General features: G+C 49.1%; 1 protein-coding gene across 1 annotated transcript in view; it reads left to right on the forward strand.

Moving 5' to 3' along the window:
* Positions 1-26,844, forward strand: part of LOC144114292 (uncharacterized) — a 107,238-nt gene that overhangs the window by 51,042 nt on the left and 29,352 nt on the right. Inside the window, exons 2-6 of the mRNA XM_077647922.1 lie at positions 5,059-5,148; positions 7,057-7,331; positions 8,141-8,480; positions 13,740-14,059; positions 17,160-21,576. Coding sequence (XP_077504048.1) covers positions 5,059-5,148; positions 7,057-7,331; positions 8,141-8,480; positions 13,740-14,059; positions 17,160-21,576 — 5,442 coding nt within the window. The remainder of the gene's footprint in view (positions 1-5,058; positions 5,149-7,056; positions 7,332-8,140; positions 8,481-13,739; positions 14,060-17,159; positions 21,577-26,844) is intronic.

Raw genomic sequence — 26,844 nt, forward strand, 5'->3', positions numbered from 1 at the left:
TCCGTCGTACCATGCAGAGAAGGAGAGTGCAGCTGCTGCTAAACGGCGGTATAGACAAGAGAAGATTAACTCTTCCGATCCTGGGGTTGTCGCGTGGCACTTGGCTACTCAGCAAAGAGAGAATGAGCGTATAAGAAGGCGAAGAGAGCAGCGGAGACGCCCGAACAGAGAAAGTAACGGCTTGCCAAACGGAGATGCCAGACTGCCGAGCTTAATAGACGGCGCATAGCCGCCGAGATGGAGCCTAATGTCTCTCATTGCTAAACATACAGTGACCGCAACAAGCTCAGCCAGGGAAACGTACCTCTCGCTACGTATATCCTGGCATAGCCGAGCTAAGCCACTGCCAGTTTTTTTCAATTTTCAAAGCTTGCTCTGAAGGTCTCATGGTGAAAAATGCGATGTGTTCGTCATCGCTGCCGTGAAGCGTTATCATGCGTCAGCGGGGAGGCAAGTCGACGCTCTTCAACTGATCAGTATTGCAAGTAAACAGCAGAAGATGGTGGAAAACAATGCATTTCTTGGGACTCTTGAAGGTCAACGCACTGGGCATCCCGACGCTCTTCGCGGGCTTTAGAGACTAGTCTAGCGTTTTCATGTCTTTCCCTGCGTCTCGTTTCTGGCGGCTTAGGTAAATAAGATGCCAGACTGGGAAAAACTTTCGGGACGGCATTTTTGGCAAGGCTCCACGTTCCCCAAGAATTTTCTACAGTTTTCCCCCCTGTAACGTTAACGTACGTTCTCAGATGTCTTGATGGCGCTAATGCAGATCACACACTTTCAATTTTACTGAAAGGCTCTTGTCTGCACGTGACATAGAAGGTAATAAAATCGTGGGCATATGAGATTAAGAAGTTTGCGGGCATACGGTGGGCGCAGCTGGCAAAGGACAGGGCTAATTAGAGAGACGTTGGAGAGGCCTTTATCCTGCAGTGGGTGTAGTCAGGCTGATGATGATGATGATAATATTTTGATTTGATTCGGGCAGATACCAGCAGCAAAAAGATACTACGCACAGACCCCGCCGATCCCTCTGGCACACGTGCAGAAATAGCAACTTAAATTGGTAGCGGTCGTGCTTACATTCCCGTACACGAAATGTGTTTAATGGAAACAATAGCAAGCTCATCGCATGGACGCCGAAGACGTACTGGTGATCGAAAACACGCGCTTCGCCCGGACAACCTTCAGCCTGCAGCAGGCTTATCCGATTACCGCTTGCACACGGAATAAAATCAATAAATATACATTCTGATGCATAAAATTACCATATATGGTTGTTCACGTAAAAGGCGGCAACAAACGACACGGAAAAGCAGAAATCTGTCTAAAAGTACCGGTTTACAGTCCGTGCCCTACCTGGTTGACCACCCTCGTGTCACCTTAACGGGTGACAATGCGCGTCAGATAACCTCAGTACTGTCTGGTAGAGGGAAAATGTGAGTAGTGATGCACAGCACACATCCGCATACGTTGGGTGATGGAGCGGAAGAACGACGGAAGCGAAGAACACATAAGCAGGCGTTCTACGCGTGGCGCCGGCGCGAGCCGCAGTCACCGCGCCGCGCTCGCCGCCAGATGGTGACTGGTGTCGAGAGTAGGAGCGCGCCCGCAGCCTGCGTGCGAGGGTAAAAGAATTCAGACAAACGAAGCTACAATGAAAAACATTCACATGAGCGCAGCCGTGCCGCAGCAAAGGAGGGACATTCGCACTTTCGCTGATAATCGAAGCTGAAAAAAAAAATAATCCAAACACGGTACTGCACTTTGCTCGGTTATCTTTTGTGGTACACAAAGCGACTGCCTGTTAGTACGGTGGTCATCTCTGCTTCGAGTCCCGGACCAGGAAGGACGCTTCTTCAGCTGCGAAGACTTCAGGAAGCGTTACACATTTCCTTAGTAGTTTGTGGCTGCGCTTAGGCAGATGCCAGTTGTAGTTGTTCCCACGTACGCGTCAGCTTTCTTTTCGAAGTCAGAAGATCTATTGAAAGACTTGGCGAATGTTTCTGCAAGAGCAATCAGGCTTCTCAAGCAACACCAACAGCGGAACAAGCTAAGGCTTCGTTGCGCTGAGCCGATTCTGTTTCGTGCGGGTTCTGTCACAGCTCGGTGACAAACCTGCCTAGCTGACCCTCGCCAGGTCACCCCTCTCTCCCCTCCACACCTTTCCTCGCGCCTTGCGAGCTGTTGCGAAGCTTCCCTGGCGCACGCGCACTGCGCGTAGTGTGAGGAATTACAGAGAAAGCCGAAATAGCCGCAGCTAAACAAGAAGGCCAGGCGTGATTCATCTCTGAAAGAAGACACAACGGGCCTTGCGCCGGCTGTGGCCAGGACAGCAAACAGGGAAACGGGACGCGTATTTGTTCACGACAAAAGTGAGTTCGAGACGTGCGCCAGGGAGCTTTGGTTTTTTTCCGCCCTCTTTCACGGGACGGTTGTTTTTAGCTTCAAAAATGGTTCTTACTCCATTAGCTTCTCTTCAGCTTCCGCTTCTGCTCTTGAGTTGCGGTGGTCCCGCTGCTGTTGCTTCGCTTGTAGCGCGGTTTCATTTTTACGCGTCTCTCGTTGACGCTATTTTCGTGATGGAAAGCTGCCTGGTTTGAGCGGACGACGTCATTGAGCAGGGCAGCTTTCACCGAGCCGCCAAGATGAAAGGGCGCGTAACTCTTAGGTAACTTTGGAAGTAGGCGTGACGCAATTAGGCCGCTTTTAATGTAGCCACGCGGGCAGACAATTGGGGACGTGAACGCGGTCTTTCTCGAGAGGTTCTTTCAGTGCCAAGGAGACCCCGGCAAATGCCCGCATGACCAGGTGATGGTCACCAATAATTCTGTTAGAAAGGAACGGGAAAAGCAGGAACAAGGAAGCAACTTAGTTCCTGCCTCCCTAGTAGCGTCTTTCTTGGTCGTAACTGCGGCTACCCGCTGGGTTCAACTGGTTTAGCCTTGGAGCGTTTCACAACTGCTGTGCACAATCACTACGTCACTGTGAACTCGTTAAATAAGTTTCGGTTTGGTTTACAGCTTTGTAAAAGTTCCGTGTCGACACCTACCACACTTGTGTTGGACGGCGGTGCACTTAATCGCGCTGAACACTTGCGGGACACCAACGCAGAACTGACACGACCAAACAAACCCGCAACTATTTTTCTCTACGGCCGTTTATTTATATATTTATGTTTTACATCAAGAAGCATTCGTTCTGACGGGACAAGCATATGGACAGAATGCGAGCCAGTGCGTACCCTGAGAGCCGCACAGCATCAGTTGCAGATATGTTGTTGAATAACAATGCAGAACAAGGAAAAGCAAAGAACGCGAAAGAAAAACCAGTAGCCTTGCCTCACGTTCACAGAGCACACCGTTTTCCACGAGTTCAAAAATACCGATCAACAAATAGAATACCACAAAGGGGTTTTCAACACCTAAAAAGCTAAAAAAAAAACTTTGAAAGAAAAGTCAACACGCTGCAGCATGATGGAGCAAAAGACATTTGGCGGGAGACTCGAAACTGGTCGCAAAATGCGAGGGAAAAGTGATGCACGAAATACAGCTTATGTGTGGGAAAATCTACGTCGGGAGAAACAGGGAAATCCATAAATACGAGACTAAGACAGCACACGAACGCTTTTCAAGGCGTCGCCCATTCTAGAACCTCCCTGTACGCTGCTTTAGATGCTCTTGTACACCAAGGTTTCAGCACAGGAAGATTAAATGATAAGACAAAGAGGGAAGTTATTGAAACACACACACCATAAGAATAAGCAACTTGGAATTTGCAAGCACGCCACCCATCGCTCTCATCTGTAAAGAAATAGAATTCCTCACAGCACGTGTGTGATAAATTAGAAGTAAGAAAAGCGTGAAACGCACCTAGAGGAGCAGTCATAATTCAATAGAAGAAGACACGCGCATGGTAATGTAGTTTAAGCTGCAATGCTTCGTCGTGTCGATTCTGTGTGCGTTTTTCGCAACAGTGCAGGGTGATTGAGTGTGCCATAAGCCAGCAACCAGCCCAGACCTTGACAAGGCTATCGGTCGCATTTCGATGGCAAACACATTTTCAACAACTTTTTGTCGCGCTATAAGTAAATTGGCCGGGATCAGCTAAATGCAGCCCAAATTCACCAAGGCGATCTCACGTATAACGGCTGGAGCCCATGCTCTGTATATTCAGAACAACTCGCGGCATACGATGCTCATGCACCGACCAAATACCTACCGGTCTTAGCGTAATCGGCATCATGAATTTTTCGTTTGATCATCCGACACCAGCTTTAGATTCCGCAACATTGGTGCGGTTGTACTGAGGAAGGCGTTGTGCAGACTGAATTTAAAGGAAAATGTTTCGTTCTCTGCATTCGTAAAGTGCTGTGTTGTTGTATGAACGCGAAAGATAAGTTAGTATCCCGTCGATATTATTTTGCACTGTCCCTGAGTGTTTATATCTGATGCTCGTGCATAAATTTGGCTATTACAACCCAAGAACACCTGCTTCAGCGTGCTGCAGACGTTTCGAACGTCGCTTCTATTAAGATAACAATGGGCTCCCTTACTACTTGTCAAGACGCATTTCAGCGTTGGCATCGTTGTGTAGTCAGTATTCGTTTTTTTTTTTTGCTCCAGATTTCTTAACAAATGCCTTCAAAATGAAGGATTTCGAAAGTGTGCTGATGCGGCAGTGTATCCGTAGGCATTAGAGCCAGGTATATTGACTCGACTGTCATGCTCTGCGCGAGGTCTTTCCAATTTCGGCAGACGCTTAAAACTGAACTGTGCCCGTAGTGTCGAAACACCACAACTTCCAGAATTCAGACTAATTTTTCAACGTTGACGCGCTGATTTTTCACAACTCTTATTTCTTTCTTTTTCATGACTCCTTCGCGTGCCATTTTTACAATTGGTCAAGTTCCTAAAAGACACTTTACTGCGAACGTTGAAAAGCACGTTAGAGCGATCATGTTGCGAGATCTCATGACGTTGAGATAGATCATGTTGCATGTTGAGCGACGCATAGCGCACGCGCCTCACACCTTTCTCGGTTTCCCTCTTCGTGCAGCGTTCCGGTGGCAGCGCACCGACGCGCTACGGTGGCTCCGGAAACTACTCCGGCAACTGCACGTCGCCCCGGAGCTCCACCTATGGCTCGGTGAGTACCACACAGCGCGGCTTCTTCAGGCTCCCCCCTGCCCGCCAACGGCCATTGTCGCCTTTTGCGAAGACACATTCGAAATAAAGGACTCGTGAATAACCCGCCTTCCGTGGTGCAGTCACACGAAGGCGTATAGTCAATGGCGGCAGAACATGGAGTCACGTGTTCAGGAATCTGTCTGAAACCGTGAGGTTGCCCATGGCGCAGGACAGGGATGACTGAAGATCATCGGGAGAGGCTTTTTCCTCGCAGAAGACTTAACCCGGCTGGTAATGATAATTAGTGTCCTCGCTATGTAATTACTCATATTTCCGCCGCAATGTTGGTCAGCTCCAAAGTAAGGCTACAAAGACTCTACTTTAGATCTTATTCAAGCAGAGAATGTTCCAGATCTCAACACATCGGCATTCGTTGTTCGTAAGGTCGGCTCAGTGTTGATGGAGTTAATGTGAATGTGGTCCCGCGACCCGTTCCGGTGACGTTGAGTTCCAGTGTGAGTACCCCTCTGGGTTCACTTAATGAGGCATGGAGGAGGGGGGTGTTCGAAGCAAAGGAAAGGCTTGGTATAAATGCTGCTCTCTGGGCGAGCACCCGGGGCGTACTCTAGAGCGGTTGGCTTCCCCAACCAGCTGGCTTCGACTCAGGCGATTTGGCTGCGCCACGGCTGTTGTCATCCGGAGAAGACACGACGCACATGTTGATGCAGTTAACTCCTGCTATCAATCAAACTCAAAGCTGACTGGTTGGGAAAGCTAAATGTTCTACAACGCGGTCCCTGAACCGCGCTGCGTGAGAAGGTATGAAGGGAATCAAAAGAGGAGAGTGTAAAATAACATTTAAGCAGACCTCACTTTCGCATTGTCATTCGTTCTTTGGTACATGTTCTCATTTAATTAAAGCACTCAATGATGCTTCTACGCCCTTTCATAATCTCGTTGGTCAGTGACAGCCGCTGACCCGAGAAACAGTGCATCGTTTTTGAACAAAACATTTTTGAAGAAAAATCTTAATATAGAATAATGATTTCCATAAAACGTGTCTCAAGAGTTTCAGCAGTAATTGAGGCCCGTATGTTACACGAGGGTATCCTAGTGCGAAAACCTGCAGTTGCACCTTACGGGACGATGCAGGCAACTAATAAAATAAATTGAAGGGCGCTTAAGCATCGCCTTTAAGAATGGAACGCGAAAGCGCGTTGCCGCGCGGCCAGGCTATTGCTCAAGTAGTACGCATCAGTACACAAAGACACTTCACACTCACCAGGTCCACTTTTATTCAATTCGAACCAACGAGCCTTCGTAGCGTGTTCTGCGCGTGCTCGCATCGCATCGCAATCTGAAAGACCTGGGGTCGACTCTCCGTATCTCCACAAGGTTTTCTTTATTTGGAGGTTCACGTGTTACAACGCCGACGACAACGCCAGCAACGCCGACACCGGCTTTTCTGCGACACGAACTCCTTAACGCTTCCGCGTTACTAAATAGCCTAAGCGTATACATGCCAAAATCGTGGCATCGATATGACGATGGCATTGGCTGGGCTGAAATCAATGGTAGCGTAAGCCGCCAACACGCACGACTCAGCGCGCCTGGGACCTATGCAGCTATAAAAATTAATCAGGAGGAACTACATTCGGACACAACTCAAGAGCGAAGAGGAAAGTGGATATCAAAGGAGACCGTCCTGCCAATGGCACCGACCGATGTTCATGACGTCGTGGTGAATCCGCGGTTATAATCCCCTTTCACGCTAGCGTTGAAAGGGATTAACCAGGGATTAATCACGGCGTCATGAACATCGGTCGGTGCCATTAGCTGGAGGACCTCCTTACAGGGGCATCTGCCGCTTCGATGTTGAGTTTTATCTGACAATAGTATTTCGCTTTCCTTTCTTTTTATTTTACAGCCATCGTACGGCAGCAGTGGCCGATACAGCGGTGGCCTCGCACCTAGCCTGAGCATCTACTCTCCGAGCTACAAGGCATCGGGCTCAGGTTACGGTTCCGACTACGGCCGCAGCAGCCGACCCAGCTCTGGTTACGGCTCGGGATACGGGTCTGGATATGGGTCTGACTACGGGAAGGGCGCCGGCGCCGGGTACGCGTCCGACTACGGCAGGTCCGGCGGCTATGGGTCAGACTACGGAAGCCGCAACAGCGGCTATGCATCTGACTACAACAGGCAAGGTTATAGACATAGCACGTCAGAAAGCTATTCATAATCGCAGTTGGCAGGGGCAAGGGCAAATCGCTTTAACTTGGGCCATAATTTGCCAGCTTACTGAGTGGCCTAAGAAGGGCTGCTGGCTGCAAGCAGCAGTCACACTCCATTTCGGTCGGGAATATTTATTTATCTTTATTTATAAGGAATAAAATAAGCTTCAAAGACACGACTGAATGTGTGCGTTTTGTGATGCGTTTGCTTCGCGTTTTTGCAGTCTCACGACCAGCTTCCTCTTCCGAAAAGAGAAAGAAAGCCTTACATTGATCTTTACATTATTACTTATTACGTAATTGGTTCGTTGCGTAATGCATAAGCCGAGTTTGTTATGTGAGGAGAGCACGGAACGTGTCTCTTGGCGTACTAGGGCGAAAAATGGTCAGGAAACAGCAAAGCATAAGACGTACACGTGTTCTCATTCTCAGCATTGAAGTAACGTCCCGATCCTTCTGTCGATCGAGTGATTTGTCTCATTAGCTTCTCCAACTAGAATCTTCATCTTTTTTTTTTTCTGGTGACCTTCTTTCTTTTGCGACCTGTGAACTGACTCAAAAAAATATATTTTAAGTACTCTAAGCTAAGAGAGGCACATGTCGACACTCGCCGTGGCTCAGCATCGCAAACGGCGCTTGCCCTCTTCGGTGTGGCGCTGTAGGCAGGGTTACTTCTTTCTTCCTTTCGGCTGGTGGCGTACCATGCACGTGCGATGCGCCGCGCGCTGACGGGCCGCACTGCGCGCCATTGACTTCACCCTCGCGTGGTCCTCGCAGGTCGAGCACCCTGCCGCGGCCAGGCACCAGCTACGGCCGTCAGTCGTGCCACCAGGGCGCACCGGGGGCCCCAGTGGCGGGCAACACCAGCTACAGCACCTACCGGCGCCCGTCGTCCGGGGGCAACAGCGTCGCCAACGCTGTCAAGATGTTCGGAAGTCTGGCGCTTCGCGACGATGCCTCCTCCAAGCCACCCGTGTCGCGCAGCTACTCAGTCAAGGCCAAGGAGGACGCGGCACGACCGCCCTCCCACGGCATGCCGTCCCGGGAGGAGTCCAAGAGCTTCGTCAACGTGCGCGCCAAGGCCGACGAGGAGCAGCCGGACGCGGCAGAAGCCAAGGTACCTGTAGCGCAGCTGCGGCTCCTCGAAAGACGCTCGATGGTCTCGCTGTGATTGACGCACAGCCGCAACATTGCCCGTCGCGATACAGCTGTAAAGTTTCCTTGCGCCTCTTGTTCGCAATGGTTAGAGGAGCGAATCTCATGTCCCGACAAAAGGTCAAAATGAAGGCTCTTTAGACCGCAATACTTCCGTTCGGATTGTTCGCACGCGCCCTGGAGCTTATCGGTATAGCCCAGAAACGCCCACAGCATCGCGAAAGCTTAGCACCACGCCCAGAGCTGTTTATGGATGTACAGTCAGGCCGAAATAAAACACGACCAGCGCCCGTGGAAAAACACAAAATTTCACCTGTTTAATTTATGCTACAGTGTACAATTAGCCTGATTCGTGTTTCTGGGTGAAAGTCCAATCGAAGTGCTTACATATTCACAAACTGGTTGTAACGAAATATCTCACGACAACGTAGAAAAGCACGGCATATACGTGTTCGCGTTTCATTGCGGCCTGACTGTACAGACTAACGCGATTTGCAGGCGATCACATCAGGCTCAACGTACACAAAATAAACTGCTCTAATACGGTCTAGTTTCCTCAGGTGTTTTTTTTTTATCTAGAAAATGTTTCTTTAAAATGGCAGCGGCCGTTTTAAACTCACAAAAGCCTTGGTGCAGGACGTGGCGAGCGTGGCGCTTGATAGAACGAAGCCAATAAGATGTCCGTCCAGTGCGCGTGTTCTGGGCTCTTACTTCTTAAACATTTTGAATTTATTCTGAAGTAAAGCTATGGGTTTAATAGCAGGAGTTAAAACAAATTTAATATCTTCAGTTAACCAAAACTCCCTCCTGGAATAAGCATAAGATATCCGCTAGATTTAGGGCAGTGTCTTCAGCTTCTAGAAAACATACGTTCTCTAGAAGGCGGATATCCAGGCAGAAACCAGGTTTAACGCGAATAAACTTTCTCAGGGTGCGAGAATCTGACAAAATCAGGTATTTCCCAAAAACTAAGGGTCCAAGTATACGCTATTGCTCTGGCACTAGAGTTGCTAGGAGGTCGCAAAAAGCTCAAGAGAAACAGAAACGTCAACGAAGAGTGATTTAGGGCCGCATTAAGTTTGCTTTACCACGTATACAATATTCCCGCGCAACGACAAACGGTTTCATTCTTACCGCCGGATGTGTCCCAGGCTCTCGCCTGGTAACTGCTAAATAGGTCGCTGTCCCTTTTCTGTACTGCAGTACTGGAGAAGTACTACTCTAAAACGGCCTCATGCTCCTTTCGCAGCGATAGCGCGCACGTATACAGCGCAAAAGTTTGCACCCGTCGTGGCTTTTAATATTAGTTTAAAATGTTTTGATGCGGCGCTCATAACGTCAGAGGACAGAGGGTATATTGCGTGAAAGTTAAAGAAGTTCCGGGGTTGGGGTTGGGACGGCTGGGCCTCATTGGAGTGCGGAACAATGTCCGCGGAAGCTAAAGTTTGAGCGCTGCCTTTAAGTGCGACCACATCGGCTCCTGCTGGCTGCTGTTTGTTCAGTCCGACGTATAGAGGACGCCCGTACGCCGCCCGCAGCAGCGTCCAGCAGCTAGCGACCAGTTGATGCTTGTGGGCAGGCAGCGCACACGGCTTCCGCGAGTCCATACCTCCTCCGCTTGCCATCGATCACAACGGTTACCACGTGGGCCGGCCAGCGCTCGCTCTGTTTATCGTGCATCTTTGGCGGTGCCTATTGGGCGGTAGTTTTGACCGGCCATCCTTTATGTGACCGATTTGGGCCGCAGAGAAGCCTGCACGGCGCTCGGTGTCAGCGGCGAGATATATGGGCATCGTGTGCGCGTATAGCGCATGTCCGAGCGAGGAGTCGCCGCAACGCGCGCTCCTCACGATCGGGCCAAATGGGGAGGCTCGCTCCACGAACCACTCCGTCTCCCAAGCGGCGCGCAGTTTGGGCCGCACGAAGTGGAGCGCGCACAGGCGGCGCATTCTTCGCGGTCGTTACGGCCCTCTTTATAAAGGCACGATTACGTGGACTCCCCGTGGGGACTTCAGTGCAAATACGGGCGCCCTTTCACAAAGAGCAGCCGGAATAAGCGGGAAGTGCCGCCGCTTCATCACCCTCGGCTTGGTGACAAGCTAGCGTTCCCACGGAGGGTTCGAATGGCGTACGGAAGACTCGTTGCTTCCCTGCGATGCTCCTTTCCTGTATGGCTGCGTTACACCGCGTGTCCTATAGGCTTCGCCGCAAAGCAAATGCGTTGCTCGCTTGTTGTTTCTTCTGTGCCGTTTGGTTGCTTCGAGTGGGACCGATTCTTTGTGTTTCGGTGGCTCGGTAACATATGGCGTAAAATCGGACTTGCAAGTGTCACGGCGTGGAGAAGGTTTTGATGAGCCTTATAAGGTAAAGGTTGGACTTTTCGGTGTTTTTTTTTTAATTTGGCGAACTTTTTTCGCTCCTTATTTCAAAACGCAGTTTCCAGTTTCTTTTGGCGAATATTATTTCCTACGAATGAATTACCTTTCTTGTTCTCCGGTGATTTAATGTGGTATTCCCGTGCAGTCAAAAGTCCCTCGGAGTTTATCGTGTCAGCCTGAGCTTTCGATTGAGCAGCAATTAACTCAGAAATTGTCGTTAATTACTAGTAAAGCACTTATAGCTGTGTTTGCAGATGGAAATGTTCTCATCAATTAAATTATTAACAGAATTTATATGATAGAACTGCTAGACAAAAATATACATGGAATTGATTTCTGAAAATATTTCTACGTTGTTGCGATAGGCAGAGCGAGAGTGCGGAGCATCACGCAGTCTGCGCTTTGGCGACAGCGAAATAACTACCGCTTAACTGTCGCTGTAATCGGAACGTCGGAGCCCAATATGTATGGGCATTGTCAGGGCAGGCACCGCACACCTGACTCCTGGGGTGGCCTAAGAGGTTGCGTATGTGGTCGTTGTAGAGGTCACAGGGAAGGACTTTGATTTGCGAGCTATTCATACCTTATCGTTCTTTTTCGCGCAATAATAATAAAAATAATACGGAGCGGAAAAGAAATGACAGGGATGACTATAGACTTTTTTGTTTGTCGAAATGAGCGAAACCCAAATCGAGAAAAATGCTAATTTTTGTTGTCCTCACAAACCGTAGCGCTATCCAAGCTTTTATATTATATGCATCACATGTTAAATCAACTCTACGCCACGATGCAGTGAAAAATGATGCAAATAATTTAGTCAGTACCAGCATATAAACTTTGGATTCGACTCTTTTCGATGTGAAACTCTTGATTTGACCCGCCGCCGCGGTGGCTCAGTGGTCATGGCGCTCGGCCGCTAATCCGACAGGCGCGGGTTCGATCCCGGCCGCGGCGGTCGAATTTCGATGGAGGCGAAATTCTAGAGGTCCGTGTATTGTGCGATGCCAGTGCACGTTAAAGAGCCCCAGGTGGTCAAAATTTCCGAAGCCCTTCACTACGGCGTCTCTCATAGCCTGAGTCGCTTTGGGACGTTAAACCAACATAGACCATAGACCATAGCCTTGATTTGACCCAGTTTCGTCCCGAAAACATTTTTCCTACAGTTTTTTTCAAGCTGTGTTTATGAAATTAATCCTCAAAATTATTAAGTTGTAAATTCAGCAGAAAAACATTTCTAACATTCGTTGTGTGCAATCAGGAACAATGCTGTGCTTCAACACAAGCAAGTAAATACTAATAGCAGGCCTCTGTCGCAAGCACAAATTTGACAGTGTTCGCACTTCGGCAGCAAAAAAGCAAACTAGGTAGAATGTATTGGATCTAGAACGTATTTTACTTCACTGTAGCGTTCTAAATTCATGTGTAGTAGCAAAACGGTAGACGCGTGCAGGACGCAAAACGACAGGAATAAATTGACAAATACATGATAGGAATAACGAATTGTGAAAGCCACGGCGGAGACGCATCCTTGCTTCATCAGCGACGGGGCTAATGATTCCATCCTTATCGTCGGCTTGTGGGTTCAGATTTTTCCCCCGATATCTTCATAGCCTTCGCAGTCGATGAGAAAGTAGCACACTGGGGAAGGAATAAATTGGAAACCACTTTTGAAACACTTCTACTTATGAGGCTCAAGCGTTAAAAAGAACGCTCTCACAACTGGATCTGGCTCATTTAGATCCGTACATCAGCAGGATCTGGCTCATTTTTCATTTGACATAGTATTTCTGCGCAAGTATTCTAGACGTAACTGGGCACGTTTCGTTCTCAAAGCTTTTGCAAAAGTAAGATCTATGAATGAGCATTGCATTACAAAATTTGTCTTAGTTTCGGTTTCTGGATTTAACTCGTCTCAAAAAAAAAACTGAACTGCGTTACTGTCTTCCCGAAAGAGCGCACTCCCAGGCCTACAGACCGCACACCGCGTGAGCACAGATGGCACGTTCTTATTGGCCAGCAGATGACTACGTGGCAGAAGTATTCAGTTTTCATTGTTCAGAATATGAGCACATGGTCCCGGAGTGGTGCCGTCAGCGAGTTTTCTGTTACGTTGGCCAACGAAGCTATCACAAACTCGAAACCTCCCTATTGCTGTAAAACTGAAGCTCAGTGGGATATTGTGCTCACTTTTCCGCCAAGCCCAGACGCTGAAAGCCCAGAAGCTGAAAGCGCCGAGGACGTCCTTCATACCAGCATTCAGCTGCTTTGAACGCAACATTTCTGCCGCTCTGCTGGACCGCTCTTAGGCCCCAGGAAGCATCCATGTTCTGTGAAGGCTTCAAATTCACCCGCTAAAATTAACGCCTCACTTGAAGGGTGGCTTCTACCATTAGGTTTTCATTTGAATGTTGTGGAATACATCGTAACATCTTCTGGAATGGTAATGCGTAGAACTGTATTTCCCAGGGAACAAATTTATACTTTCCAGACGCTGGTGGGGCAGTCTTCGTAGCCAAAAACCGGATCCATTGAACTGCCAAAAGGAAAAAAGTTCTCATATATTTTGTAGCAAGAAAGAACAGCTTTCCGCCTTTTAGGTATCCCGACGGTATTGAGAGGGTATGATGGGCGCATACGCATGTCATTGCCGCATTGTCCATTGCTCAGTGTCCCCGAGACGTTGGCACTGTCCGCAGCTTTCTTCTCTGCGACCACGGAATATACTAAAGGCACGGCATGGACAAATACCCCAGCCATCGAATGGGGTGCGAAATGCCCCAATAATCCGAAATTGGCTCGTGCCGTTCGTCCAGCTGAGTTAACTGTCCCTTCATTCTGCTCAGGCAACCGACAGCACTCCGAAGAACCTGGCGAAGTCCGACTCGAAAAGCGGCAAGCGTGGCCTGGCCCCTGCCGACTTCACCTCGACGTCCGACTCGGAGAGCGACGACGAAGACCAGAGCGGCGGCGGTGAGGGCAACCAGGCAGACGGCGGCGGAGCAGTGAGCCGGGGCACCTCGACGCCCTTCGATGGCGCTGGAGACAGCGCCGCCATATCGAACACGGATCGCGCGCCGCCCCGGCCGCCAGCATCCAAGCAGCAAGCCGCGGTGCGGCGCAGCGCCGGTCAGCAGGTGGACCCCTTAGAGCTTGAATCTCCCAGGTACGCACTCACTGCGCATGCGGGCCGGGCATTGTTCAGAGCGGCTTATCAACGCCTGGCGTGTAGCGCAAAGTCTTGGATATGGCCCGTAGGTGTGGACGTGGGCACTATCTAGCTTTGTAGCGAAAGCCGACTCGCAATGTTGGTGGAGCTTCGCTTGTTTATTTTATTTATTTGTACATACTGCAATCACCACGCGGTGATTTTAGCAGGGTGGTACAAGCACAATAAACACACAAGGCACAGCTGGGCTCAACAACAACAAATAAATAAAAAGTTAAATTATCACACTCACGGTTACAGAAAAGAACCAAACTAGCAACTAATACATGGAATAGCATGATTCTAAACTTGATGAAAACGCACTTCATGTGGGTGCAGAGACGGCATTCTTTTTCAGCTGATTCCAGTCCACTATTGTGCGGGGGAAGAATGAAAACCTGGAAGTGTTGTTACGCGAGGAAAACGGGGTAATAGTTAGATATGCATTTGGCGAGTAGCGTGTCGGGAAGAGAAAAATATAATATTAGTTATGTCAGTTATATAGTGGTCATTAATTAATTGGCATAAAAACTTCAGTCGTGAGTAAAGACTTTGCGCCAAGGGAGAAAGATCCGCCCTCTTTAAAAGGTCTGTAATAGAAGCTCTGGTAAATGGCTTATAAATGAAACGCGCAGCTCTTGTCTAAACTTTTTCAAGTTTAGCAAATTTAGTTTTTGTAAAAAGGGTCCCAAATCATAACAGCGTAGTCTAAAATACGTAATACAACTGATAAGCAAGAGCCTTGAGCTGGTAGCTCAAGTCATCACTGGCGCTCGCTCCATATATGTTGCGAAGTGATATGCCGACCAATGACTATCCTTTGTGGCACTCCGAATGCACTCATGCATCACTTGCGCTGGCAGTCACCGCATCTATGTGGTGACCTGGTGACCATTCCCTAGTCAACGAAAGCCCTTTTCAACTCCAAAACTGTCATTGCAGTAAGGTATAATTGTCCTGTTTAACTTCATTAACGAAGCGACTCCGACGGCTATTCGCGCCTTCAATGTCCGCCAGTCTTAACAGCCATTAGATTAGACGAATTTTCGCAAAATATGTAAAAGTCCATCGTTTTATTCGTTTCGCTTGACGACCACCCGACATGCGCGCCGGTTGTTTCGTGAAATATTCAAAGTTTGATGAGCGAATAGCAAGTGCCGCGCAAGTGTCATCGTCATCCGTCAGTGTGTGCGAAAAATGGTCGGCTTCGCCTTATGCACGCTGAGCGCTCCGAAAAGTGATTGCTGCACTTACGTAGTTAGTTTTCTTGCGCTTAATGCCATGAAATGCAGTGGTCGTGTCACGAGACACGGAAACAGGAACGTAGTCGTCATTCGCGCCAGCATTCACACTGGAAGGCAGTGTTCACAAAATCGAGGCATTGCAAATTGAGGGCGGTAATTTTCTGAGGCAGCATGACCTTTACCTAGAATTCGCTTTGAATGCTTACAACGTAGCTCTCGCCGGTTGAAAACCAGATAAAGGCGTTTTGTTTTGTTCTGTAAGCACGTTCATCCGAACAGTCTAAAACAGTGGGCTTGTCTAACTTGTCATTATGATGACTTCAGTCGTATGAATAGAACGCAGGTCTTTAGTCCTGTTAATTGCCAAGCAGTCCAAAGGCCTCGTGGTTCAAAATGTGACAGGTCGATGAGACAGAGAGCGTGCATGGTCAATGGAAATGGAGAGCATTGGAAGATATCTCATCCCACAGAGTATTGAATTCAGCTGGTGGCGATGGACCCATCATTCACTTATCTGCAGATGGTCACGCTATTTTTTGCAGCTAGGTAAAATGACCAGAATCACTGGGTGCCGCCAGTGCTTTCCACGCTTCACTGCAAAGGTTCCTACTTAAGAACATTGAGGACATCACAGAAAGCACGCCATAAGGTCCAGCCCGGCCGATCCACAAGCTCAATACGTCTGGCTGCATGTTACTCCCGTTCGTACGCCTGCTTGTTGATGAAGGCCAGTTAGAAGTTGTGGTCGGGTGTTAAAGCAGTTCTGCATTTAGGGAGCATGCAAAAAAGCTCTTGGTGCAAGTTATCGGGGACGTCGCGCACAGCGCGTGGGCTTACGAAGTAGGCATGCAGTCAACCTTCATATTTCTGCTGGCCAGATGATGTGCTGGCCTATACCTGTATTTTATTCAGTTTTGGTCACCGTCATGATCATGCAGCTGCTCGCTGTAGTTAATCGAGGCTGAGGTTCTAGCGTAAAATGTATTCATAAGTATTTTAGGCCCGCTGGCATATCAGAAGTCTACTTCGTAGTTTAATTAAAAAAAAAATTCGTTCTCACAACCACCAAATACCGGCTTAAATAAACGAAAGTGGGAAAGAGCCTAGTATTGCAGAATGAAATGTTCAGCTCTTCATCAATTGTGTCTTTTGAATACGGTTGCAGCCTTTGCCAAGTCACCTACCCTACTTCTAATGAGTTGCGCAGCCAAATTTGAATTTTTGTGGGTTCATATTAACGTGTAGGTGAAAGTCAGATCATTTATATTTGTCTTGCCCGCATACCCTGCTTACACGCTGCAAGTCATAGAATCAAGAGGGTTAGCAACTCCGGCACGCATGTGCACATTTACGCGCGCACGAGTGCACGCATGCACGCACGTTACAGGTGTATTAAAAAGACTCTGACTTGCGCTCGGGCTTTCTGTGGGTTTTTTCGTCCCTTGCTGTTTCGTACCCACAGTAGCGCAATAGCGCAGAAGTATAACGGACAGCGAAACGATTCTATTCTACTTGGTAGTTTCGCTATAAAAGCACACAAAAAGGTCATGCATACACATTTAGGACTGCTGTACAATACATAACAAAATGTAGTAATCTGTGTGTTCTTACATAGCAACAGATAGGACTGATCCTCTCGAAGAAGATTGGCGCGGGTTAAATTCATGTTATAGTTTTCCTGATTCTTGTATAGGCTCGCATTTTTCGCGTATAAATCATTTGCCTTCTGTAAGGGTGTTTTCCGATTATCTGAAATAGAGTACGAATGGTGATTTGTTACACGCAGTAAGCGTCAAAATTTACTTTCTTTGCAGGTACGGCGGGTCTAAAAGACCGACGTCATTTAATTCTGCTATACCGAGGCAAATATCCAGGAGAGCCAGTTCGAGCCCCGCGTCGTCTGCCAGAAGCCGAAGCAGCACTTCTCTCAGCACAGCAACGCCTCCGGCGAGAGCACTGTTCCTGACGAATTCGTGCTCGAGAATTCCAGTGCTCAACGGGTCCACCGTGAAGAAGACACCGAGCCCCCCTAGAGCAGCGGCGCTTTCTTCTCCCACGAGCACCTCTTGCGAGGAAGAATGCGAAACCGAACAGAATAAGGACTTCAGGAAGTCTGTGCTCAATATGAACCTCACAGAGGAGGAGAGGGAAAAATACCTTTCGAGGCAACGGGAAGAACGGGAACGCTGCAGCCAGCATGGTGATACTGAGTACAAAATGGATTCCAGCAACGCTACCGAGGCGACGACCACGACAACAGAGACGGAGACGTCCGAAGACGAAGGCGCGGTCGTCCTGTCCAAGTCAGCATCGTCTACAGTAGGCAGAAGTGGCTCCAAGTCGTTACTCCTTGAGCCTGGGCTCCGTCCCAGTGGTTCGAAAGTGATTGTGTCTAGAAGTTCTTCACAGAACGTGCTCACAAAAAGGGGAAGCAGAGATAACATTTTACAAAGCAGCCAGAGCAACGACCGAATTTACGACCGTTCCCGAAGTGCTTCGGGCGCAGATCTCTTGGAAGCGACAACGACCACGGACGACGACGAAGACGCGTCAGAGGCTCGAAGCCGACGTGTGAGAAGGCGTCGCAAAGGTTCGAAGGAGAACATACTGGACGGTGGGACCGACAAGCCCGCTCCCACCGCTGCAGCTCCGGTCAAGTACGACCGGCAGGAGTCGACCAGTTCCGTTGCCTCCTCCAGCACGAGTTCATCGGAGCCAACTGATCGTCCGCAGATGGGCGCCCCTCATGTGACCGTCTCCACTCACACGACGAGTGAAGGAGACGACGAAGAGGAAGACGATGACGAGGACGAAGACGAAGACAACGAGGATGAAGTGGCCAGCCTGGCAGTGACGCCTGTCCCTTCGGGCGACCACCTGTCGCCTGAGCCTTCACCGGCCGCACCCATCAAAGACGAGACGCTAGCAGCCGAACAGGATGTAAATCAGGAGTCTGAAGAAAGCCAAGAAGATGAGGAAGAGGAAGACGAGGAAGAAAAGACACTTGACTTTAGCGGAGATGAAAAAGTGGCCACGGGTGGCTTATCGGACAACGAGATTAGTGACGCGGCGGACGAAACAGCCGCTGTTGCAAGAGACAGAGAGGTTGATAGTGCCGGAAATGAAGAAACGCCCGAAAGCGAACAGAAGAGCGACGCAGAAACAGCGGCATGCCCCACCGAAATACCCGAAGAGAAAACTCCGAAATTTTTCAGCGAGTCCGAGAAGTCTGAAGAGGAAGGCGAAGAGGATGATGAAGAGGACGATGAGGAGGAGGAACAAGAGGACGAAAAAGAGTTGAAACATGAGGAAGAAGACTTCGAGCATAAGGAGGTGGAAGAAATAAAATTACAAGCAGAAGAAGCAAGCAGCGCTGAGGACGAGGCGGAGAATGAGATAATGCACAAGGAGATAGATGTCGATGCCACCGAACATAGCGCAGAGGCAGATGGAGGCAAAGAATCAGAAGAGGAAGGCGCATCAGACAGAAGCTCTTCTGAGGGGCCATGCGACAAGGAAAAGTCGCCTGAAATAATTATCGGAAAAGAAAGTGAGGCAGAAGTTTCTGAAGAAAGCGACAAAGATGAACAAAGTGATGAGGAGCTCGACGATGCCGGGGCAAAAGACGATGGAGGGGACGACGACGGAGAAGGAAAGGAACGGCCGCCGAGCCCATTATGCGAACCTGCAGAGGATGCCGAGGAATTTGTAAAAGATGGCACAAAGGCCGAAGAAACATCGGACGAAACGGAAGAAGAAACCGATGATGACAGCCATGGCCAGAAAAATGACGTTTCCGCTTCTTTAGCAGACGAAAGGGAGCAGAAAACACCGGTACTAACTGAAGGGAGTGAAAAAGTGGAGGAAGAGGTTGAAACAGACGACCACAAGGAAAATCAAGCCACCCAAGATGTTATTGAAGCAACGTCTACAGAAAGTGTGCACTATGTCGAAAGTAAAACCGATTCGTTTCCCAACACAGCCTCTCCGCGTACATTCCCTGATATCCTTCGAATTAGAGATGCTTCTCCTGTCCTCACTTCAGATGCTAGTGCAAGATCAAACAAGTCAGAGACTTGTATCGTAAGCATGCACAGTCCTGAGAACCGGCAAGAAATAAGTTCACCATCGAGTTTAGCTAAACCGATTGCAAGTGAGCCATGCCAGCTTGCCAAAACTCCTTCTTCACAGAGCGTCACAAGCCCGACAATTCTAAGTCCAGTGGTCACCAACAGGACAGCCCTGCCTTACGTTAAGCAGCCTTTGCCCGGAGAAACTCCTACAGAAGAAAAGCTGGGAAGCCCAGCAGCAGCGCCGCTATCTCCGTTCAGCCATCCGAGTGTTAGTTCCGTTAACAGGATAGCTTCCCAGTTTTCGAGTCCTACTCCAGTACCTCAGTCGCCGCCAGTAAGAAGAACTAGGCCCACACATTCCGGCATTCCTACTCCATCAGTTACAAACGATTCGAAGCCTGATGAGAACAAAAGCTTGAGCGCAGCGCAGCCAAAGCCGCAGCTTGGGGTGACCCGTCGCCAGCGCCCGACGGTCTCCTCTTCAGTCCAACCAAGCCAGCAGAGCAGTATCCCGACGTCGTCGTCGACCTCAGCGACGCAGGCTTCTGTCCCTTCGCCTCGAGTGCGGCCAGTACCGGTACCTCCAGCCACGGGTGTGTCATCTACTCGAGTACGTTCTGTTCCTGTGGCGCCCCCACCAGCCCCGGTCTCCTTGGTTCGCGTTTTCCCTGTACCACCGCCTCCGGAAACGCCAGCAGCGGCACCTACGGTATCTAGTGCAAAGACACAGCCACCGGAAGTACTTCCGGTGGCACAGGAGAAAATATCTTTAGCTTCCCCAGCGAGGCCGGCATTTGCAACAGCACAAGAAAAGGCACCCCCTCCTGCGACCCCAGCAAGGCCGGAAGCGCAGGCTTCGCCCAGGTTTCTCTCATCGCAAGAAAAAACACATGCTCCAGCAGCTCCAATTAAGCCGGCAGCACAGACATCACCAGCGTTCCAGGCCACACAAGAAAAAATGCATGCTGTTTCAACTCCGACAAAACCGGCTGCTCAAACACCGATGCCGTTTACGCCACGGCAAGAAAAAACCCAACCTTCCCCGCCTGCGCCAAGGACCATTACGCTGCCAACCACCGCACAGCGCCCCACATCTTTAGACATCGGCAAAGAGAATACTAACAGGGCGTCCCCATCTGCAGACTCATTTCTTCAAAATTACAGGCGGTCCCGAGACGCAGTCAGTAAAAGTGATTCATCGGGACACATCAAGAGCCCCTCAGTTCTCGCAGCGCAGCGGACGTTTCTCTCCGGAGACGCGAAGCAGATAACGACACCAGAGAAGGCGCCAGTCGAAGTACCTAAAGCTCCGTTTACCACTCCGTCAAAGCCGCCAGTCGAAGTAACGAAAGCTTCGTTTACTTCACCAGCAAAGCCGCCAGCCGAAGTACCGAAAGCTTCGTTTACTTCACCAGCAAAGCCGTCGGTCGAAGTACCGAAAGCTTCGTTTACTACTCCGGCAAAGCCTCCTTGTGAGCCTCCAAAGGGTAAATTTCAAAAGACACCAGAGCAGACTCGCACGGTGTTTGGAATTCCGCCTCCAGGTAGAAGGCCAATAGCGGCTGCAAAACCTGTGGAAGCAAAGAAAAGTCCTCAGGAAGTGAGACCACAGCCGGTACCTACGAGGCCGAACGACCAGGTGAAAAACGGAAGAAAGCCCGTGACCAAATTTATAGGTTCATGCAAGGACATCGATTCTCTGTTGAAGTACGGAAGCGACGAGGAGCCGGAAACATTCGAGCAGTTTGAAGATCAGTTCGAGAAAGGAGCCGCCATAAAACTGCCTCTTCCTAAGGAGCTCAAGAAGCACTCTCCTGGAGACAGAGTAAAGCACTTCATTGGCAAGTTCCAGGACATTGACGACATGCTTGGTGCCCCAACAGCCACGCCCGTATTCCCACTCAGCCCCTGTGATCGCAGCCCTTTCGAACGATCGTTTACCGACAGTCAGGCGAGGAAGACCCAGCAAGACGACAGTGACTCTTCGGGTGACTCGTCTCTCGAAGAAGTCAAGGTGTCTTCAGTAAAAGTGCACGAGTCCAAGCAAGCGATACGGCCCCGCCTTGACGCGTACACAGAAGAGATCGACTCCAGTGCAGTCCGTATCAGGGAGCCCAAGGTGATGCAGGGACAGATTACGAAAAGGCCTACCAGAAAGGTAAGTGGCACCGCCTTCACAACAAGTTTCGGCGGACATAGTGATGCGGCAGCCGTACCTGTACAGTAGTTCTGGGGAAGCCAGTAGTTTTTGTTCTCTTCACCAGACGCCGCAAATGATTCGGGCAATGGAAATGTTGGCCAAAATTCATCTTACAATTTTTTTTCTTTCGCATGAAGTTACTAGTGCGATTGAACAGTAAAGTGAAGCTACATGTGAAAGGAGAATCCACTGGGCTTCACTGCGGTAAGCTGTATCAGGCACTTCTCGGACGGGTACAAATGAGCGCATGTCTTTCATGCGTTGCACACATAAAGTTGTGACCACTATCAAAAAGCACTAATTTCTAAGCCAAGATAAATCCTAGTTTTGTGTACCTTATCATGACGGACGAGGTTCTATAATGTCACTCAGGGGCCGTTACTTCATCTGAGAGCGATACTGGTGACATGACCATGATTGCTGGGTATGTGCCCCTGATAGACTGGACGACCGACTACATATCGCAGCGCTCCTGATCTTAGACGTGATAAAAAAAAATAAGCAGCGTAGTCGCATACGCAGGAAAATATCTTCCATGCGTGTACGAAGAAACAGAAACCCGCGGGATTCATTTCAATGCCGAGTAAGTGTCAGGAGACGTTGGATTTTCTTAGATGATGCTTGTGCTGACAGCCAGCATTTCTTGCGGAAAGTTTCAGCGTCATCAGTTAACGCTCTTCGGGAAACACTGCGGAGAGCGCGACTGCTCTTTCTGCGCTCTAGAGAAAGCCTCGTTTTACCCGGCGTACACCAATTCATTCATTCAAACAGAGCCGGCTTTCCCTCGAGGCCGCTGTATGTTTGAGTCCAGATGACTTAAACGCTGGTTACAATCTGACTTCTGCGCCTCCGAACTTGCTCACTCCCTTATAGATGCAAATAATAGCCCCGATAAGAATTCAGTGTGGTTCTACCAGGGTGTTCTCGTTGGATCTTCTCCCCACCCGTTTCATACTCGTAGTGTACAAGACGCAGTATCACTTCGAAAAACTACAACCATGCATGCGTATTGTAGTCTATCAACCACCCCTTAGAAACAACCGCAACCAAAGAGGGAACCAGTGCTGGGGTAGACAAAAAGACCTGCACCTTTACGTGCATGGATGTCAGTGCGCGCGCATATTTAATACACCGGCTATCAATACCTTGAGGAGCAGGAGCTCACTTTGAGAGCAGGCTTCAAAGGTGAGACGTTGATAAATGGGGGTGACCGCGTATGCACGATATGGGACAAAAACGCATTGACAAGCTTTATGGCTGCTGCAGTATAACAGTGTACAGCTCAAGTTCGGGCTATAGTTGGTGCATCATGTTTTGAAGGAGGTTAGCGAGGAAAAAAAAGGCGCACGCAGGAGGCGGCGACCACAAACCCAAATGACACTACTTATTCTGTCGGAAGAACATACACATGTACTGGTTACAAGTTACAACGCAACAACAGCCCCACCGTACCAGCATCCGCAACACAAGCATCGAAATAGCACCTGTAACGCCCAACCTAAATAGAGACGCCATTTCAAGAAATCTTACTCTGCCGTATAAACAGTGATAACGCGTCAGTGACACATTCTATAGTCGTTTTTTTTTTTCTAACGTAGAAGGCCTCCAAAGTCATGATATCTGCCAAAAATCGTTGCCCCTCAAAATCGTGGTAAACGCAATCACGTGCGCCGGTTTTTGGCAGCCGGTTTCCCTGTCGCTCTTGCCAACTGTTGCCAAAGCCCTGATTCAGAAGCAGAAAATCGAGACTGCAAGGCAAAGGAGCTCCGGATCAGTAGCCGAGCGCCCTAACCACTGGGCTACCGCGGCGAAACGCTAAGGCGCCCGTGTGCTGTGCGATGTCAGCGCACGTTAAAGATCCCCAGGTGGTCGAAATTATTCCGGAGCCCTCCACTACGGCACCTCTTTCTTCCTTTCTTCTTTCACTCCCTCCTTTGTCCCTTCCCTTACGGCGCGGTTCAGGTGCCCAACGATATATGAGACAGATACTGCGACATTTCATTTCCCCAAAAACCAATTATTATTATTATTATTATTATTATTATTATTAAGGCAAAGGACGGTGGCGGAAAGTAAAACGCTGACGCCTGCCTTATCTCTACAAGGTCTCACCGCCGCAAGAAAATGGCAAGCAGGCATGGCGTTCCTCCGGCGTTTTCTGCTCATAGCAGCAAGATTGCAAAGCTTTGCTCCCGCACTTGCGGTGAAAGCAGGCGTGGCCGCCAAAGGAGGTGTGTAACCATTTATATCCGGCGCTCCATCTGAATGGTTTACGCCATTCCTCTGCCTTGCGAAAAGTTGTATATCGGGCAGACCGGACGTTGCGTCAAGAAGCGAGCCAAGGAACATGCACAAGAAGTTAATTAAAAAGAGCGAAGACAAAGGTGCGTGTTTAGTGGCTCGCTTGTGTTTTCGTACCACGATCTGAAGGGAGTGACGATTCTTGGCAAGTATAAATGAACACCCGCAACTAGGGAAGCCTTCCACTTTAGAAAAAAAAAACGAAACATATTGCATCAGTGACGCATTCTGATCTTTGTATGGGGCCGTGTACGAGGTCTTGCACTCGCGGCTCAGTCGACACCAGTTAGATTTGGCGTTACAGGTTCTCTTTTCGATGCTTATATTGAGCATGCGTTGTGGCCCATACATACATGTGTTTTTTTCCAACAGAATAAACAGTTGTTACTATAGTCGGGTGCAACTCAAGAACGAAGCGCTTTTCCCCGTCAAAGGACCGCCTTCCAGCCAATGGTGTGACCGATTCTCATGAACCTGATGGCATGACAATGCAGGGAGTGGCAGATGAAAGGGGATAATCCCCCTCCCTGCATTGCGGCGCCTCTCCTTCAAGTTGCATCCGACTATAGCGCTTGTAATCTTCTCCTTCTTCGTGCTCTCTCGTTCGTTAGCGCTAAGCTCCTTCAAAAGGAAATCATTAACATTGACTTAGGCGTAAAAGTGTCAATACTGTTTACTTTATCGAGGAAACAATGACTTCTGGTTATCACGTGCTCAATGCGAAGTACAGCCACGCCGACTCTCCAGGTTACTCTATCCAGGTGCGGTCTTCGTTGAGTTCAGCCTGAATGCTCTCGCACACACAAAAAAATATATCTTAATCGGCCTATTCATTATAAAAACACGCAATAAGTTTGATGCCCATCCCACAGACGTAAAATCTAGAGACGTTGTGGCATGTGTGCAGAAAAGGAGACTTTAGAATAAATGAGTCCCAGAGAACCGTCTTCGTGTCTGTGCAAGAGTGTTATCGGCGCTACTGCTTGCTTGTCGGCCTAATACAGTGGCTCCAAGGAGAGGGGGAGAGTTTTTGTGGTTGTGCAGAATTCGCACAGGTCGGTGACCCTGCCATTGTGATTGTCAGTCTGGCACGGTCATTTTTCTGTGGCGCAAAAAAAAAAACAATGATCGGAAGCGTTCACAAGACCCAGCGTCCAACCGACCGGGAATCTCAACCTGCACCTTGTTCGGCCATCGCGTCGCCTCTCAGATGATTTACTTTGCCAGCTAGAAGGTTAGTGAGCCCCCCCACCCCCCCCCCCCCCCCACCCCCAATCCCACTGCTGTACTTTCTGCAAATGATTTGTGACAGATAAGAGAAATAGAAGAAAGCTAACGTGAAAACTCTGATGAGTGCAGTTGAGGATATTTCCCTTTTAGTCATGTTTGTGTCTTCTTTTCACCGAGGAAGTTCCAGTGTGCACTGCCGTTGTTAATGGAGCTGGCGCCTGAACAAGACGAAAACTGCGAACTTATCAACCATGGATGGTTTAACCTTCATCGATGACGTTGCTGCTGTCTCTGCTCCGAAGTGCCACAAAACGATTCATGGTGCGGTCAGCACTGTTCAGATGACGAGCTTAAAACGCGTGAGGGATGACAATCAGAGTGAGAGCTTTTCCCACGAAGTCGTGCGCTGCACCATCGCGGCACCAGACTTTAGTGCTGCGCCAATTATGCGCTTACGGCGAAATAATGCACTTACGCGAGCTCTGGGAGCACTGTACGACTGCGAAACATATCTGACAGCATTGACTGAGAAACAACCGGAGTGATACAGGCAGCGGTGAACGTTTCATGTCCTTCACTCAGTGCGTGCCCGAAGCAGTACTTAATGATTGTAGGATCTAAATACAGTGCGGCGTGTGTTAGGCCAATGGTAACAAAGAGTGGCTATTATATTATGCCTGAATAAATCATCATATATTCGACTGACGTCAGGCCGCTGACGTCTGGCACGAACGGTTAGTCATATTCTTGTGAATATTTGGTCTTAAATCCTGCTGATCATTCCGAGCAGATCATTCACAGCATATTTATGAGATATTGAACGGATTACATGGATCGAAAAGAGCTGGGATCAAGTTTTACTGAGAAAACTTCACCCACCTCATGATTGAGGACGTCAGCACAAAAGGCACAGCGGTGGGCTTAAAAACTAATGCGAAGAAAAGGAAAATAAAGGTCTGCCGTCTCAGAAGGAAACAACAGTTTACGCCGGGTGGTGATGGAGTACACTCGGCCATTTATCAAAATGGCGTCGAACATACGACCGTACAACGCTCTGTGAAAAAGCGGACCGGCAGAACAGGATAAAAACGGCAAGCACTTTGCGCACATATGCGTATCCTCAGCTGTTTAGCCGCCTCGCTCCGTCACAGGCCTCTGTGCGGCCGTTTATTCGACAGTCTGGTGATACTGTTCAGTAATTGGCCGGGTGTACATATTTCTGGGCCTAGTAGTGACCGCTGGCACAGACCATAAAAAAAAAAGAATGAATGGGTTGGAGTGCATTTTGCGGATACTCTCAGGCTCTTAACAGCACATTGCCATACTTCTTGATATAAAACTGTGTAACAATTGTATCCCGCCAGTGCTCACCTATGGAGCCGAAACATGACAGCTAACGAAGAGCCAAGCTATCAAGTTGGCGACACCGCAGAGAAGCGAAAATTATAGGGGTGACGTTAAGAGCCAAGAAGAGGGCAGAGTGGGCACGGGAACAAACACGAGTTAATGATATCATAGCCGAAATCCATAGGAAACTGGACTTGGGCGGACGTATGTACAACGCGGAGAAGAGATAACTGATTCCCTGGTAGGGTGACAGAGCCGATGCCAGTGTAGAGAAAAACTTCGCCTGCGGCAGGGGAGGACAAGAGATAAGGAAAATTGCTGGCGCATGCTATCCGCGGCTGGCGCAGT

This window comes from Amblyomma americanum, chromosome 1 (genome assembly GCF_052857255.1).
Source record: "Amblyomma americanum isolate KBUSLIRL-KWMA chromosome 1, ASM5285725v1, whole genome shotgun sequence".
NCBI lineage: Eukaryota > Metazoa > Arthropoda > Arachnida > Ixodida > Ixodidae > Amblyomma > Amblyomma americanum.